Source organism: Castor canadensis, chromosome 12 (genome assembly GCF_047511655.1).
Source record: "Castor canadensis chromosome 12, mCasCan1.hap1v2, whole genome shotgun sequence".
In the NCBI taxonomy this organism is placed as follows: Eukaryota; Metazoa; Chordata; class Mammalia; order Rodentia; family Castoridae; genus Castor; species Castor canadensis.
In genome coordinates, this window is record NC_133397.1 from 82,775,535 (window position 1) to 82,793,953 (window position 18,419).

Genomic DNA, 18,419 nt, shown 5'->3' on the forward strand with positions numbered 1-18,419 from the left:
CCACATTCCGGCCAGGTTCTGAGTCCCCCCTTCCCAGCTAGCTGGCCCTATCCCAGTCCTGGCTCCGGCTCCGCCCCGCCCACGCCCTGACCCCCGTTTCGCTGCGAGTCCGCCTCCGTACTCCGATCTTGCCTCCCGCCCCTCTCCTCTACGTCTCGGCCCCGCGTCCACACTTGGCCACGCCCCTCGCCACGGCGGCCCAATCGCCCACGCTTGGCCCCACCCCCATGTTCCGACTCTCACCCCTCCCCTCCACCCTTCCTCTAGTTCCTCATCCAGGCCGGGCAATAAGCCTCGCCTCCAAGCGCCGGCCCCGTTGCCCAGGCCCCTCCTCCGCATCCCCCTTACGGGACGCGGATCCGCCCCCCGGAGGGGCGGAGCTACGCCAGGTGCAGGTCCGGGGCGTGGCTGGCGTCCGGCAGCGCCAGGTGCGGCTTCCGCATCAAGATGGCCGCCTCCTGCCCCCTTGGGGTCTTCTTTCGGCCCGGCGGTCTAGGTATCCTGCCCGCCGGGGTCCCTCTGTCGCTCATTGCTCTGTGCCTTCTGTGCTGGGTTCCAGCGGCTGTGGACGCCGTCCCTGAGCTCGGGCTGTGGACACAGACGGTCAATAACGTGAGTGGAGTGTGGGGGCTGAGATGGGGCGCGTCTCCGGATCTCAGGGCCCTCGCGGGGTCGCTCACCCCATGGCTCGGGCCTTGGGCTGCAGGTCCCCCGATACACTCCCTGAGCCTTTTGTCTGCAGCTGGCGGTGCGCAGAAGCGCCCCTCCTCTGCCCGGGCTGGGCAGATTCTGCACGGGACTTGTTACTGTCCACGAGGGTCCCCATCCTCAGTCAATGCAGACACCGGAGCCACCCACATCCCTGCGGCCACAAGAGGGCCTCTATTAAATTTGGAAAGCATGTATGCCGCTTCCGGTTTTTTGTTTTTTGTTTTTAAATTAAACGAGCAGGGACCATGCTGTAGTCACCCCACTTCTTTTTTCCTCATCTGTGTGTTGTGCATTTTCTGTACGGTCCCTGTCACAGTTCCGGGACTGTGCGTGTGAAGGTGGGGCGGGTTGTGATTAAGAAGTGTTTGAAAGGCGAGTCTGGAGGCATGGGTGGGTGGAAACTCTTCCTTCACAGGGCAGGTCATTAGAGAGCTTGGTGTTCTGTAGTTTGAGGATGTGGGAGCAATGCAGGGGTAGAATTAGGCAGTCTTTCAAACGACAGACAGGAAGTCTCTGCTGTTTCTCTAGGGTCAGATGGATGACTCATCCAGCTCTGTTTGGAATGAGTGTTTTCCACATGCATTGAAATGACATCCTAGTTCTAAAGATAAAATATGTTTGTTTCCTCAAAAAAAAAATATTACCAGAACCTACAAATAGTTCTACAACACAAAAGCTGTGCAGAGGCTCAAATGTAGGTATCTTTCTGTATCTTTCAGACTCAGTGCAGCCATTTCTTCCAGGATTCGGAGTTGGTGCCCTGTATAATCTGCACACCTCCACTACTGAATTTCCCTGAACAGTAAAAAGGAAAATTTGGTGAACCACACTTAACGGTTTCTTGCTGTTTCTATAATGAATGCAACCAAGCCAGTTATTACAAATTAAGAGTAAGATAATGGGAAGTGAATTGGCTGCATGAAAATTGTTAGTCTACTTGAATGTATCTATAAAGATCTTTGCCAGGTATACTTTGGATGATGAAAATTCAAAGTCCACAGGAGAAGAATGACTTTGATTCCTGCATGAGGAAGAGAAATTTGCCATGTAATTTGATCAGGCTGACTTTATTACTATGTAACTCTGGTCAGCAATAATCTATAAGGCCCTTCTTTGCCAAAAATAGGCTACCCACCCCCCCAATCAAGTTGTCAGAACTTGCCCTTCAAAATATGAAGAGAGAGTTGTGCTCTCTTGTATTTGTACTGCAAATCTGTCAAGAAATGGTTCTTTTGACTTTATAGTTCAGCAAACAGTTTGAGTGTGAGAGAGGGCTGTTAAGTAAGTTGTCAGGTTGACCAGTAAGGTCCTTTGAGTAGGAAGGAGTGTCACACTTTTCAGAATTGAAACATTACTGGAGAGAGATTATTCAGGGTCTGTAGGGATTTTGATCTACTGTAATTGCAGTGGTAAGCCGTAACAATTTGAGAGGAATTTAGCTGTTTATCAAAAGTATATACACAGCTAGGCACTGTGTCTTAGAGGCAGAGATGAAGAGGAACATGATTCAAGGCCAGCCCATACAGTTCTTGAGACCCCCCCCCACACACACACATCTCAACCAATAAAAAACTGGATGTTGTGGCATGTGCCTGTCACCCCGGCAACACAGGAAGAATAAATAGGAGAATCATAGTTCAGGCCAGCCTGGGCATAAATGCATGACCCTATCTCAAAAATAACCAAATCAGCTGTGCTTGGTTGGTCATGTCTATAATCCTAGCTACTCAGGAGGCAGAAATTGGGATCATCACAGTTTGATGAGAGAGCCTGTCTCAGCCAAAATGCTGGGCATGGTGTTGCATGCCTGTCATCGCAGCTACAAGAGGAAGCTAATATAGGATTGTGGTTCAGGCCGGCCCAGGTATAAATGCAAGACCCAGTCCCCAAAATAACTAAAAGCAAAAAGGGCTGGGGGGCTAACTCACTGGTTAGAGTGCCTGCCTAGCAAGCACAACATCCTGAATTTAAACCTTAGTACCACCAGAAAAAAGAAAAGGTACCATACACTTGATACCAAGAGAGCAGAATGCAAATGCACATACAGTTCATGTCATATCTGAGCAGAGCTTACTGCAATGGCAGCAGCCCTTTTCCTAGGTGTCACCAACCCCATCTGAGACCACTTGAGGCAGAGGTGCTTCTGGTGCTCACATAGCAACTGCAGGGAGTAGACACAAGGGACAAGATTTTAAGCAAGTAAGTGATGTGATTGGATTTGCATTTGCATGCAAATATGCTCAAGTGGTAGAGCATCTATCTAGCAAATGCAAGGTCCTCAGTTCAAACCCTAGTATCACCAAAAAAAACCAAAAAAAAAAAAAAAATATATATATATATATATATACACACACACACATATTATATTAATAAAATATTCTGGTCAGACAGAGGAGTGTAAGGATTAGAGTTTTATATTTAGCAGGTAAAACCTCTCTTAAACTGTGGGAAAAAATTAACAAGATCTTTTTATATTTGCTTTTTTGTTTTAGAACTCAGGACCCTTGATATTTAGGAAAACTATGTTTAACTCTACTGACATCAAGTTTTCTGGTAAGTATAATAATAAACATCTAATATACATTATATATAAATAATACATTAATGTAAACTCTAACATAACCTTATAATATATAGTAAGCTAAGTGCTTTGTTTTTAACTGGTTCTAAGATTTTAGAGTCATGTTTCAGTTAAGACTTGGTTATTTGCAAGAATGAATTTTTCTAATCCTCTTTCCAAAAATGTTGGCTGGAGAAGTGGCTTAAGTGGTAAAAGAACCTGCCTAGAAAATGTAGTATGAATCAATTTTAAGGTCTAATAAAGCAAACTTCAGCAAAAAAAGAAAGTATTTGTTTTTTTGTCAAACTTGACTTTGAGTCCCAGACTTTAAAACTAGATAAAATTTATTTTGTGAATATATGGAATGTCATAATTCTGATGAAACCTTTATGGTGCTAAAAATTTTCTGTATGTCCATGATATAGTGTGGAATAAAAATTGCTGGACACTAACATTTTACTTAGAGTTTTAGGGCTTACTAAAGTGAAAATATTTGTTAGATACTTCTTTTTGTGTGTAAATACTGATACAACAGGACTACCAATGATTTTTGATATTTTGAGTGGCTTAACATTGGTTTCTATTTACTGGATATAATTCCTGTTATTGTTTCTAGTATCTTGACCAGGGAAGTTGGTTGCCAAAGTCTCAGGATAAGGAACAATCTTCATTGGGTAAAGCAAAACTGGCTTCCCCAGGAAGCCCTGTGTTAGGGACGATTCTACCATTTGTGGGGGCTTTCTAAAGGAAGTTGACAGCCAACAGCTAGAAAGCACAGGTGGTTCAGAGATGCTTTCTGGATCACTATAGGAAGAGGAAATTGAAGTCCCAAGTAGGCAAGGAAAAATTCATTTTTTTAAATGAATTCGTGTCTTAAAGGCTAGACAAATAGGCTTTAAAAGAACCTCACAGCAGAACTGACACTCAGTTACAAAAGTAATGCAGGCCACTGATACACAATATGATTTGAAGACATCATTACATAATGCTTGAGAGTGAAGAATGGGACAACACAAAGGATTTTAGAGTAGAAGCATAGCACAGCTGGGCTTTAATCAGGACAATATTGGCCGTGGCCAATAGCACTGTCAGAAGAGAGATCTTGAGTCACACTTTAGCAGTCTCATTTAGCTGGAAGCATCTACCTGAGTGCTCATGCTGTTTTGGGGATCAGACGCTTGGCTTTCCCTTAGTGACCTCTTCTTTTGCTACTCTGTTCTAGATGCAATTATGTGGAGCCAGTGATGAAAATTCTCTCAGTGTAATTCATATGAAATAGAATAAAAGAAATATACTAGCTTTTTATCTCAGTATGTCCAGAAAAAGCATTTGAAAAAAAATTAAATACTCATTCATGATAAAAACTCAGAAAACTAGAAATAAAAAAAGCTCCCTCAACCTGATAAAAGGAATTTAGGAAAAATCTATAGCTAACATCATGCTGTCACTCTCTTCAGATTGCTCTATAAATTCAATGTAATCTGTCAGAATCTAAGCGGGCTTTTATATAGAAATTAGCTATTTCTATAATTTATATGAAAATACAAAGAATCTAGGATAGCCAAAACAATTTTGAAAAAGAATAAGGTTGAGGGGCTTTTACTGTCTGATTTAAAAACCTACATAAAGCTATAGAATCATGGCAAGGTGGTCTGGCATATGGATAGAACAATGAAACAGACTAGAGAGCCCCAAAACAAACCATATACATAAGGCCAATTGGTTTTTTCAACAGAGGTCCCAGGGTAATTTAACAGTTGATGCTGAAACAATTGGGTATCTGTATGGAAAAAATTAATCTCAGTTCTTACTTCAGATGATGGACGTAGACCCTCCATCCCCTACTTTCTTCTTTCTCCTTTTGGGGCTCCATCTACATGTGACACCAGTTCATGTTGTCCCACAGGTTGCTGAGGGGCTCTGTTAATTTTTCTTTTCAGACTCCATTCTGTGCTTCATTTTGTGTATTTTGTTTTGTCTTCAAATTAATTGATCTTGTCTTCTGTACCACCTAATCTGCTGTTTAGTATCATACAGTGACCTTTTTTATTTCAGATACTGTATTTTAAAATATTTTTAGTCTCCAGAAGAGTTATTGGTTCTTTTTTAATATCTTATTTCCCTTCTTAGTATTTTGATGTTTTTCTTTACATCTTGGAGCATATGTAACATGTTTGTTTTCACATCATGATCTGCTAATCCCATCATCTTTGTCATATGAACTGATACATATAATGGTTATTTGACAAACTTTCCTGCAGTGTTTTTATTTGTATGATGGATATTGTGAATTTTCCATTCTTAAGTGCTGATGATGTTGTAGTCCTTTAACAACTTTATTTGAACAGTTTCTTGTGAGGTCAGTTTAATCCTTTCCAATTTTGTTTTTGAGTTATTTTAGGATGGATCTAGAGGAGTATTAGACCAAGGCTAACTTAGCACCACTGTCTTTCTTGAATGTTTAATGTATTTAATGAGACCTCTCCACTCTGACTAGTGGAAACCCAAACTACTGGAAACCGTGAGCTCTGAGAGTTTTTGGACTTTTTTTTTTTTTTTGCAGTATGGGGCTTGAACTTAGGACCTTTACCACAAGCCACTCCACCAGCCCTATTTTTGTGATAGGTTTTTCTTGAGATAGGGTCTCTGAACTGTTTGCCTGGATTGGCTTTGAATCTCAATCCTCCTGATCTCAGCCTCCTGGGTAGCTAGTATTACAGGCTTGAGGCACCGTTGCCCAGCCACACTTCTGCTTAATGCATAGATGGCTGCTTTTCGGCCAAAGATCCACAGGGATTTCAATGCAGATTTCTCTTACTCATTCTCTGTGTTGCTACCAGAGATGTAAGCCCTAGATATTCTATCAGCTTTAGTCTCTTAGACTTCCATCTCTGGGCTCATTTTGGGCTCCCTCTGTATGGCTCCCATGGTACTCATGGCCTTGTACAGTCCTCTACCACATTATATCATAGTTGGTCTCAGTTATCAATAGACTGTGGTCATGAAGTGTCAGTGTGGTCACTCCTGTGACTATGCTGTAAAAGATGCTCTGGCTCCTCCTTTGCTCCTTCCCTGATCACTGCTCTGGGATAGCAGCTGCCATGTTTAAGGATACTCCCAACAGAGCTTTCTCTAACTTTAGATTTAACCCTTTTCAATCTGTCTGATCAAATCGCCCAGAACTGGAAACATTTGGTGGTACTTCATGATACTCAAAAGCCAAATTCTTGGCAGAATGTAAGACCTTTGAGTTTTTCTAGCACTGTTCTCCAACTTCAATCTTCCCTTTTCCTCCAATCTGTTCTAACCATAGAGAACCATCTTCAGGTGGTCATACTCATGTCATGTTCACATTTGGGCCTTTGCCTATCTCTACCCTCCTCTTCACCTCACTGACTTCTTTTTCCTCCTCCTTTAGCTAGCCTGCCCATAACTGTGCTTCACGCTTCTAGACTGTGTTAGGTGTCCTGCCCAGTGCTCTCTTAGTCTACTAAAAGTGCCTGCTTAATTGTTAGCCCTCTGCTCTTCTATACTTCTTAGGTCATAGACAGGAATTGTTCTTGTTTGCTATCATATCCCCTCCTGGCACACAGCAGGGGGCTCATTCAGTGTATTTTGATAGATTGATACAAGATGTGACTTAGTATATCAGGCTACTCAGTGGATTCCAACATTAGACTCACAAATAATATTGTTAATAGCAACTTTTGATTAGCTATAATAATTTAATGAATTTATCTCTCACTTTGCAGTGTCTTTTGGAGAAATTAGATGATGTTTTACTTGTTACATTAAAGTAGCTGGTTTTAAATTGCATTCTTAAAAATCATTCAGTTTATGTTAGACTATATATATGTGTGTGTGTATGTGTATATGTATGTATAAATGTAAAACAAGACTTTTTTGTCTAAACAGTTAAGTCATTCAGTTGTTCTGGGCCTGTGAAGTTTACCATAGAGTGGCATTTGAAGTATCATACCTGTCATAATGAATATCCTGAGCTGGAGGTAAGTAAAACACAAATCTTTAATGTATATAAAATAAACCTATGAAGCAAAAATTAGAAGTATAAAGATGTAATAGTTAAAGGAGATTGGTTATACATTTCTAGTTGTAATTCCACAGAATACTACTTTGTCCTATTTTTGTGATACTAATTTGATCAGTTGGTTAAGGAGGTATCTGCTATTTTTCTGCACTATGAAGTCAGTATTTTCATTTTTGTTATTAACAACAATTTGTGGGGAAATAGTTTTGAAACTGTAAATATCCTGTTGTTTTTCTTTTTTTTTAAATTTGTTTATTCATATGTGCATACATTGTTTGGGTCATTTCTCCCCCCTACCCCCCGCCCCCTCCCAACTGTTGTTTTTCTTTAACCAAATATTCATTGATTTATTTGAGCATCCTTTCATGATTCTTGCCTAATGAGTCAGTTGTTACTCTAGTGATTGCTGAATGATGATTTTATAATTCCATGTATTTTTTACACTTACTAACATTGTTTTATATGGATGAGTTCTCCCTTTTCAAAACTGTATCTTACCTATCAATGAATCACCACCAGTATAGACACATTAATTTTTACTTTACTATATAGGTTACAATATTATTTTTTACCTACTTTGCTCAACTTTTCCTACATTTGCTCTGTGGCAGCCAACTTTTTTTAGTGACTGGGAGCTGCCAGTAGGAGCTTGGTTTATTCACCTATTCTAGTATGCAAGGAACCTTGGGTTGTTGGAGTATGTTTGTTTCTTCTCTTTCATGGATTAGCTCCTTTGGCTTTATGTTACTGTTTGGTTTATCTTTTTTTTGTAATAAAATGTATTTTTTTCCGGTAAAATCTTTTTCACACTTGATAAAATTAGAAGTAGTACCAGGATAGGGCATACTTTATTTTTCTGGGACCTATTTCTTTGTGGTGGTATGTTTTTTTCTTTTTGGAACTCAGACTGGTACGTAGCCCAGTCTGACCTCAAATTTGAGATTCTCCAGCCTCAGCCTCCCAAGTACTGGGATTATGGGGGTGGGGTATGCTAAAATGTTAATGATTACCTCAGTTATCCTTAGAATTGTATTCAGTTTTTTTTTCTCTTTGGTATCTTATTTTGCTGTATATTTTTGGTATTCCAAACTGACTTAACTCTTGTTATTATTTAGATATTAAGTTTTATTTATCTTCTAGGAAAAGAAGTATAGAAATAAATTATAACATAGAATTTTACCTTGGGTAGGAGATGTCCCAAAATCATGAACTGCGTGTTGATGAAGACTTTTGTGGTTATTTCAAAAACATTGACTGTTGGACAACAAAAAATGAAAATCTGGATTGCAACAGTGATTTACAGGTGTTTCCCTCGGTAAATGTGAGTATCTCTTTTGCTGTGTTAAAATAGTTTATTACAGCAGGGTGTGGTGGCACACATCTGTCATCCCATCTCCTCTGGAGCTGGAAGTAGAAGAATTGTGAGCCGGAGGCCAGCCCCAGCTAAAAGATAGTGAGACCCTATCTCAAAAACAGAATGAAATCAAAAGGGTTGGGGGCATGGCTCAAGTGGTAGAGTGCTTACATAGCAAACTCCAGGCATTGAATTCAAACCTCACTACAAAACAACAGCAAAAAAGAGTTTATGTTATTTATAGTTAGTACAAATATGAACTTAAGTAACATTTTATCCTTATTTCAACAAAGGTACTTAATTTGTTAACTCTTAGTTTTAGTTTTTGTGTGTGTATAGTAGTATATAGTAAGTAAGATATTGACATCCTTGTTCCATTTCTTTGCATGTCTTTGTCAAAACATCCTTGTAAGAGTCTTTCACGATTGTTTCCAATTTCTCTCTCATTCTTTCTTCTCTCCACTATGCTTAGCCCTTTGCCCTCATCTCATCAGCCCTAGTCAAGGTCACCAGTGACCTGCATGTTATTAAATCTAGTGATATGTTACTCTTGCCGAAGGTCTTAACTTGCTAGCAGTAGTTCACACTTGAACCCTCCCTCCTCTGTGCAGCAGTCAGATCATAAACGTGAAGAGCCATCCTCCCTGAATAATCCATGCATGGGTCATTTTAACTTATTTTTGTTCTGGAAATTCTAAAAGGAAAATATATGTTTAGTAGAAGTTTAAGAAATTCTTTAAAAAATTTGTGTATAAGTGTAATAAACATACAAAAAGTGTGCATAAGTATACACCTCAATGTATTTTCAAAAACTAATCATACCTTTTTAGACCCTGATTGAGTATAGAATAGTTTAGCACCTAGAACCCCCTTTGCTTTACTAACACTTTCCCCACCAGTGGTAACCACGATTCAACAGTAACCACATGCTTAAGTAATTTGCAAAAACTAGGATTTTGTTACTCATATTCGGAGTACAATGAGATTTATTCTTTGAACTCGAGTTTTTTTTTTTTTGTGGTACTGGGGTTTGAACTCAGGGACTTGCACTTGCTAAGTAGGTACTTTACCACTTGAGCCACATGGCCAGCCCTTTTTGCTTTAAGTTATTTTTCAGATAGGGTCTTGTAATTTTTGGCCAGGTCAGCCTTGGATAATGATCCTCCTACCTATGTCTCTTGTGTAGCTGGGATTATAAACCTGATTTGTTTGTTGAGATGGGGTCTCACTAACTTTTTGCCTAGACCGATCTTGAACTATCATCCTCCTTATCTCTGTCTCCTGAGTAGCTGGGGTTACAGGCATGAACCATTACACGTAGCTATCAGATCTTTATTTTCTTCTAATACAATTTTTTTTTTAAAATACTTGTCCCCATAGAAGTATAATATACTTCCCCATAGAAGTATAACAATATAAAATAGAATTATTTACTTTTTTTTTTTTTTTCCAGAATAAAGAATTAACAAGTATCAGAAATGTTTCCAACCGGGAAAGATCGATGGTAAACCATTTTATTTGTGTTCAAATAAAATGTGCACAAGTTATAGTAAAACAGAAAAAAATCTCCTGAGCTGATACTTAGAGAATGAATAGGGTTATTAATAGGGTTTTCAAAATTAGAGAAGAAAAAAGAAGCTGTTTAAAACAGTATGCTTTCTTAGAGGCATCTGAAATTCTGCATAAGCTGTTTCTTTGTTTAAAAAATCTCTTTAAAGTTGTAATTTAAGATGAACTTCAGTGCAGCCTTTCTTTTCTTGAAAAAATACAATTCCAATTCATTATTAAAGTTGTGAAACCATGGTGGGGGAGGAAAATTGGTATTCAGGGAAGTGACTAAAAGTGAGAAGACTGAGTTAAGGGTTAGAAGGAGTTACATGTAGTGACCAAAATCGGGTTTAGGAGAACTTAATGTTTGCTTTTATATGCGACTTCATATCCTCTTTGGCTGTCCTAAAGAAAAGTCTGATAATGGGGAGGCACTCACTCTGCGGTACCCAGGACAGACTGCACAACCTGTCTGTTGTGGAGTTATAGGACATGAAAGGTGGAGATAGAAATATTCAGGAAGGTAGGATTTGCCAAGCTTGTCCAGTTATGTGGAGCTAAGGGAAGATTCATTACCATTACGGTTTTCTTCCTTAGTAGGGCTGCAGTACCATAGTACCTTAAGAAATCTGAATCAGTTAGCCTGTCTAGCTAGAGTTGGCCCTTGGCACCTACAAGCTCTGCATCCATGGATTTCGCATCCATGGATACAGCCAGCTGCAGATCAAAATATCTGGAAAATTCTGTACTGAATGTATATAGAATTTTGTCTTGTCATTATGACCTAAATAATACAATGTAACAATTACTTGCATAACATTTATAGTATGTTAAGTATTATAATCTAGAAATGATTTTAAGCATGCAGGAGGATGTATATAAGTTATGCACAAATACCCTGCCATTTTATATAAGAGGCTTAAGCACCCATGGATTTTGATATCTGTTGGGTAGGGGGGAGGTGGACCTGGAACCAGTCCCCCATGGATACTGAGGGATGACTACGCTTAATATGACTTTTTTTTTTTTTTTCTTTGAAATGTGTTGCTGTGTTGCCCAGGCCAACCTTGAACCTGAGATCCTCCTGCCTCAGCCTCCCAAGTAGCTAGTTGACTTAGTCTGACTCATTTCTGACAATGTCATCTGACTTCCTCCTTCCTCAGTTCAGTTTTTTAAAACATGTAATTAAAACTGCAACCTTGATAATTTTAGGATAAACTATGAGAAGAGTAATATTAGAAAACATATTTAAATGATAAACAAAACAATGGTTAGTATGGGGGGAGCCTGTAAAAAATGAATGAGAAAAACTTTTTCCCCCTCTACCCTTTGGGTCTGGGAGGATGGTAGTAAGAAAAAAATGAAGGCAGTATCTATCCTTTTACCACCTACCATTCCTTTTCTGTTTTCTCTTTGTGTTTTTTAAAAGTAACCCAATTCATTTACCCAAAATTGTCATACAGTGTGGTGAATAGGACTGGAAGCATGGCTTACGTGGTAGAACTCTTGCCTAATAAGCACAAGGCGCCGAGTTCAAACCCCAGTCTCACACACACATACACACACACACACACACACACTTTTTTTGTGAAAAAGTGTTCACAAAAGTGAACAGTTGTGTAATTCTGTCTCATATAGCAATTTGTTTAAAATAACAAAGACTTTTTTCCTTATTTCAGGATGTTGTAGCCAGGACACAGAGAGATGGCTTTCATATCTTTATTGTTTCTATTAAAACGGAGAAAACACATGCCAGCTGGAATCTGAATGGTATAGTTGAATCACGTACATATTTGCTTACTGCCTGCATTTTCTGTGTTCTGTGTTTTTTTCCATTCATTTGAATCTACAGTCTCTGTTAAAAGCATGTCTTTCAAAAATGGATGTTAGTCATATATTTATTTTGAGGACTTAAAGCTTTATGTTTATCTTAATGTTAATATTTTTAATGAATTAAAAATTTTATAGTTAACAGGATAATTTTTAAGTTAATTAAATTGACAAATTTGAATATTTAAGATAGATTTTTAATATTTCAAACTTCACAATGTAATATAAAATTCTCCATCTTTTCAGATTAACTGTTTTTACATGTAGAAATGTATAGGCCACATCTCAGTTGTATTTGAAGTAGTCTGTACTCTCTTCCTTGAAAAGGGCAGGACTCTGTCTAGCCTAGCAGAAGTAGCACATGGCCTTCCACAGTTCCACGGTCCCCCATCCTCACAGTCCTTTGCCTCATTAATCTGAAGTTCCTTAGTGCCCACAATAGCAGGCTCAGTAAACAGTAAGTACTTTCACAAAACCCAGAATTGCTCTGGCTGATGTGTTCCACAGTGCCGTCAGCTGGGCCAACAATAGCCAAACGGCCTGTGGCGCTCCTGGGCATTTGCAAAGTGATCTGCTTCAGACACTGGGGACTAGGAGTGAAGATTGACTTTTGCCTTTAAGGAGTGCCTAGTCCAGTGGGGACAGAAACTCAGAGGCAAAACCGGTACCATGGCAGAGGAAGCATGGAGCAAGTGGACCATGGGGCCCGTGTGGGAAGCTGCTGGTCATGGCTACTTTGGAGGAATGTGAATGAAGTAGGGCTTCCTCCTGGAGGCAGCATCATGGCCAGATCCTGCTAAATACAGGGAGCAGGGGCCTTGCCACCATCCTGCCACCTGTCTTAGTCTGTTTTATGCTTCTGTAATAAAATATGTGACACTAAATAATTTATAAAGGACAGATATTTATCTCCTCATGGTTTTGGAGGCTTGGAAGTTGGGTTCCATGTCTCATGAGGGTCCCTTGTGTGCTTGCAGAATGGTGCCCTGAACTCTGTCCTCACATTTCAGAAAGGATGGAAGAGCAAAAGGGGAGGAATGCTATGTCCTTATATTGTGAGAATAAAAGCTACAAAGGGCCTAATGTAGTTCCCTGTTAACACTTTTATAAGGCATTAATATATTCATAAGGGCTTCCCAAATTCACAAGGGGCCCCACTTTTTTTTTTTCTTGCTCCACGCATGCTAGGCAAATGCTTTACCACAAAGTTATATCCTCAGCCTAAAGACCTACTTCTTAATATCACACAATGAGAATTAAGCATTAACACATGAATTTGGGGGGGGGAGCATTCAGACCATAGCATTAACTTTGGCCCCTTTTCATTCCCAACAGGCAGTTTTAAGTTCCTGCTTGCTGGTAAGAGGGCTGCATGTCTTGCACTGTAATTGCCTCTGAGCTAAAATCCAAATTCCATGCTTGAGTTCAGTGATTGATTCAAGGTACATTAAGGAAATTAAGGTCTTCAGTGAGATCAGGGAAGTGTCAAGGGGGCCATTCTGTAGTACTTTTTTTATAAGATCAGATTTGACACAGGTTTTTATAATAGCTTGTGTACAAGAGTAAAGGTATCTTGAAGAGATTACATAATAAAACAGTTAAGTATCTTGTGCTGCAGGTAAGGTAAAAATTTAGCATTTGTTAGCATGGTTTGTATTCATGGAGTTTTCTAGGAAAAGACTTCAGAAAGGACTGATTATGAATTAACTCTTATTTATTCTCTCTCCTACCATTGCTGTCATTAGTTTCTCTTTCTATGATGGGGCCTCATGGATACATCTCTGCATCAGACTGGCCTCTAATGATTGTGAGTATTTCTCATCTTTTTCCTTTCTTAAAATGAATTTTGTATACTAACTGGGAAATTTTAAAAACTTGGGAGCTTGGTGGTAATAATTTGTATCTAATGCTTTGACATACCCTCTATTTCTGGTTCCGTATTGACTGGAAAATGAAGCATTGAATGCTTGAATGTAGAAATGTCAACTGTCAAATGATCAAAAAGGGGCTGGCAGAATGGCTCAAGTGGTATAGAGTATCTAGCAAGAGTGAGACTGAGTTCAAACCCAAGAACTGGCAAAAAAAAAAAAAAAAAGCACCTCAAATGATCATAAGGTTTAACTACTAAAATCGCTTCTCTTCCTACAGTTTTACATGGTGATGTGTATTGTTTATATATTTTATGGTGTGCTTTGGCTGATGTGGTCTGCCTGTTATTGGAAAGATATATTAAGAATCCAGTTCTGGATTGCAGCTGTTATTTTCCTAGGAATGCTTGAAAAAGCAGTTTTTTATACTGAATACCAAAACATCAACAGCACTGGACTGTCAAGTAAGTTTTGGATGTCTTCTTAAATGCAGCTTGATGTAATAGTCTCTTAACATTTGTGAGCAAAGCTGTGGGAGGGCACCTTTTCTATAGTGGTTTTCAAATAGCTACATTGTAGGTGAGGAGGAGGGAAGCCAAGAAGAGAAAGGCAGAGTAGGCCTGATGGGGCCAGCCTGAGTTCTCATCTTTTTCTTTTTTTTTTTTTTTTCCAATTTAATGATCCACTATGAATGTTTTCTTTTTTTTTTTTTGACATTAGTGGCTTTATTTATTTTTTCCTTTCATTTTTCTTTTATTATTCATATGTGCATACAAGGATTGGTTCATTTCTCCCCCCTGCCCCCACCCCCTCCCTTACCACCCACTCCGCCCCCTCCCTCGCCCCCCCCCTCAATACCCAGCAGAAACTATTTTGCCCTTATTTCTAATTTTGTTGTAGAGAGAGTATAAGCAATAATAGGAAGGAACAAGGGTTTTTGCTGGTTGAGATAAGGATAGCTATACAGGGCATTGACTCACATTGATTTCCTGTGCATGGGTGTTACCTTCTAGGTTAATTCTTTTTGATCTAACCTTTTCTCTAGTACTTGTTCCCCTTTTCCTATTGGCCTCAGTTGCTTTAAGGTATCTGCTTTAGTTTCTCTGCGTTAAGGGCAACAAATGCTAGCTAGTTTTTTAGGTGTCTTACCTATCCTCACCCCTCCCTTGTGTGCTCTCGCTTTTATCATGTGTTCATAGTCCAATCCCCTTGTTGTGTTTGCCCTTGATCTAATGTCCACATATGAGGGAGAACATACGATTTTTGGTTTTTTGAGCCAGGCTAACCTCACTCAGAATGATGTTCTCCAATTCCATCCATTTACCAGCGAATGATAACATTTCGTTCTTCTTCATGGCTGCATAAAATTCCATTGTGTATAGATACCACATTTTCTTAATCCATTCGTCAGTGGTGGGACATCTTGGCTGTTTCCATGACTTGGCTATTGTGAATAGTGCCGCAATAAACATGGATGTGCAGGTGCCTCTGGAGTAACAGTCTTTTGGGTATATCCCCAAGAGTGGTATTGCTGGATCAAATGGTAGATCGATGTCCAGCTTTTTAAGTAGCCTCCAAATTTTTTTCCAGAGTGGTTGTACTAGTCTACATTCCCACCAACAGTGTAAGAGGGTTCCTTTTTCCCCGCATCCTCGCCAACACCTGTTGGTGGTGGTGGTGCTGATGATGGCTATTCCAACAGGGGTGAGGTGGAATCTTAGCGTGGTTTTAATTTGCATTTCCTTTATTGCTAGAGATGGTGAGCATTTTTTCATGTGTTTTCAGGCCATTTGAATTTCTTCTTTTGAGGAAGTTCTGTTTAGTTCACATGCCCATTTCTTTATTGGTTCATTAGTTTTGGGAGAATTTAGTTTTTTAAGTTCCCTGTATATTCTGGTTATCAGTCCTTTGTCTGATGTATAGTTGGCAAATATTTTCTCCCACTCTGTGGGTGTTCTCTTCAGTTTAGAGACCATTTCTTTTGATGAACAGAAGCTTTTTAGTTTTATGAAGTCCCATTTATCTATGCTATCTCTTAGTTGCTGTGCTGCTGGGGTTTCATTGAGAAAGTTCTTACCTATACCTACTAACTCCAGAGTATTTCCTACTCTTTCTTGTATCAACTTAAGAGTTTGGGGTCTGATATTAAGATCCTTGATCCATTTTGAGTTAATCTTGGTATAGGGTGATATACATGGATCTAGTTTCAGTTTTTTGCAGACTGCTAACCAGTTTTCCCAGCAGTTTTTGTTGAAGAGGCTGCTATTTCTCCATCGTATATTTTTAGCTCCTTTGTCAAAGATAAGTTGCTTATAGTTGTGTGGCTTCATATCTGGGTCCTCTATTCTGTTCCACTGGTCTTCTTGTCTGTTTTTGTGCCAGTACCATGCTGTTTTTATTGTTATTGCTTTGTAATATAGTTTGAAGTCAGGTATTGTGATACCTCCTGCATTGTTCTTTTGACTGAGTATTGCCTTGGCTATTCGTGGCCTCTTGTGTTTCCATATAAATTTCACAGTAGATTTTTCAATCTCTTTAATGAATGTCATTGGAATTTTGATGGGAATTGCATTAAACATGTAGATTACTTTGGGGAGTATCGACATTTTTACTATGTTGATTCTACCAATCCATGAGCATGGGAGATCTCTCCACTTTCTATAGTCTTCCTCAGTCTCTTTCTTCAGAAGTGTATAGTTTTCCTTGTAGAGGTCTTTCACATCTTTTGTTAGGTTTACACCTAGGTATTTGATTTTTTTTGAGGCTACTGTAAATGGAATTGTTTTCATATATTCTTTTTCAGTTTGTTCATTATTAGTGTATAGAAATGCTAATGATTTTTCTATGTTGATTTTATATCCTGCTACCTTGCTATAGCTATTGATGATGTCTAGAAGCTTCTGAGTAGAGTTTTTTGGGTCTTTAAGGTATAGGATCATGTCGTCTGCAAATAGGGATATTTTGACAGTTTCTTTACCTATTTGTATTCCTTTTATTCCTTCTTCTTGCCTAATTGCTCTGGCTAGGAATTCCAGTACTATGTTGAATAGGAGTGGAGATATTGGGCATCCTTGTCTGGTTCCTGATTTTAGAGGGAATGGTTTTAATTTTTCTCCGTTAAGTATAATGCTGGCTGTAGGTTTGTCATATATAGCTTTTATAATGTTGAGGAACTTTCCTTCTATTCCTAGTTTTCTTAGAGCTTTTATCATGAAATGATGTTGGATCTTATCAAAGGCTTTTTCTGCATCTATTGAGATGATCAAGTGGTTTTTGTCTTTGCTTCTGTTAATGTGGTTTATTACGTTTATTGATTTTCGTATGTTGAACCACCCCTGCATCCCTGGGATGAAGCCTACTTGGTCGTGGTGAATAATCTTTTTGATGTGTTGCTGAATTCGGTTTGCCATTATTTTGTTGAGGATTTTTGCATCAATGTTCATTAAGGAGATTGGCCTATAGTTCTCCTTTTTGGAGGTGTCTTTGCCTGGTTTTGGGATAAGTGTAATACTGTCTTCATAAAATGTGTTAGGCAGTTTTCCTTCCCTTTCTATTTCATGGAACAGTTTAAGGAGGGTTGGTATCAGTTCTTCTTTAAAGGTCTGATAGAATTCAGCAGAGAATCCATCAGGTCCTGGACTTTTCTTTTTGGGGAGACTCTTGATTGCTGCTTCAATTTCATTTTGTGTTATAGGTCTATTCAGGTGATTAATTTCCTCTTGGTTCAGTTTTGGATGATCATATGTATCTAGAAATCTGTCCATTTCTTTAAGATTTTCAAATTTATTTGAATATAGGTTCTCAAAGTAGTCTCTGATGATTTCCTGGACTTCCATGGTGTTTGTTGTTATCTCCCCTTTTGCATTCCTAATTCTACTAATTTGGGTTTTTTCTCTCCTCATTTTAGTCAGGTTTGCCAGGGGTCTATCGATCTTGTTTATTTTTTCAAAGAACCAACTTTTTGTTTCATTAATTCTTTGTATGGTTTTTTTGGGTTCTATTTCGTTGATTTCAGCTCTTATTTTTATTATTTCTCTCCTTCTATTTGTTTTGGGATTTGCTTGTTCTTGTTTTTCTAGGAGTTTGAGATGTATCATTAGGTCATTGATTTGGGATCTTTCAATCTTTTTAATATATGCACTCATGGCTATAAACTTTCCTCTCAAGACTGCCTTAGCTGTGTCCCATAGGTTCCGGTAGGTTGTGTTTTCATTTTCATTGACCTCCAGGAACTTTTTAATTTCCTCTTTTATTGCATCGATGATCCACTCTTCATTAAGTAATGAGTTATTTAGTTTCCAGCTGTTTGCATGTTTTTTGTCTTTACTTTTGTTGTTGAATTCTACTTTTACTGCATTGTGGTCAGATAGTATGCACGGTATTATTTCTATTTTCTTATATTTGCTGAGGCTTGCTTTGTGCCCTAGGATATGATCTATTTTGGAGAAGGTTCCATGGGCTGCTGAGAAGAATGTATATTGTGTAGAAGTTGGATGAAAT

General features: G+C 38.9%; 1 protein-coding gene across 3 annotated transcripts in view; it reads left to right on the top strand.

The window, feature by feature from the left end:
* Positions 1-344: 344 nt before the first annotated feature.
* Tmem87b (transmembrane protein 87B) overlaps positions 345-18,419 on the top strand; it is a 60,565-nt gene continuing 42,490 nt past the window's right edge. For 2 of the 3 annotated variants that reach the window (XR_012439817.1, XM_074050260.1), the window contains exons 1-8: positions 345-612; positions 3,204-3,264; positions 7,187-7,278; positions 8,509-8,640; positions 10,127-10,177; positions 11,901-11,991; positions 13,797-13,858; positions 14,200-14,383. Coding sequence is in view for 2 of the 3 variants with exons in the window: in XM_074050260.1 (XP_073906361.1) it covers positions 448-612; positions 3,204-3,264; positions 7,187-7,278; positions 8,509-8,640; positions 10,127-10,177; positions 11,901-11,991; positions 13,797-13,858; positions 14,200-14,383 (838 nt within the window). In the remaining variant the exon portion in view is untranslated. The remainder of the gene's footprint in view (positions 613-3,203; positions 3,265-7,186; positions 7,279-8,508; positions 8,641-10,126; positions 10,178-11,900; positions 11,992-13,796; positions 13,859-14,199; positions 14,384-18,419) is intronic. The other variant, XM_074050259.1, reaches the window with a different exon arrangement.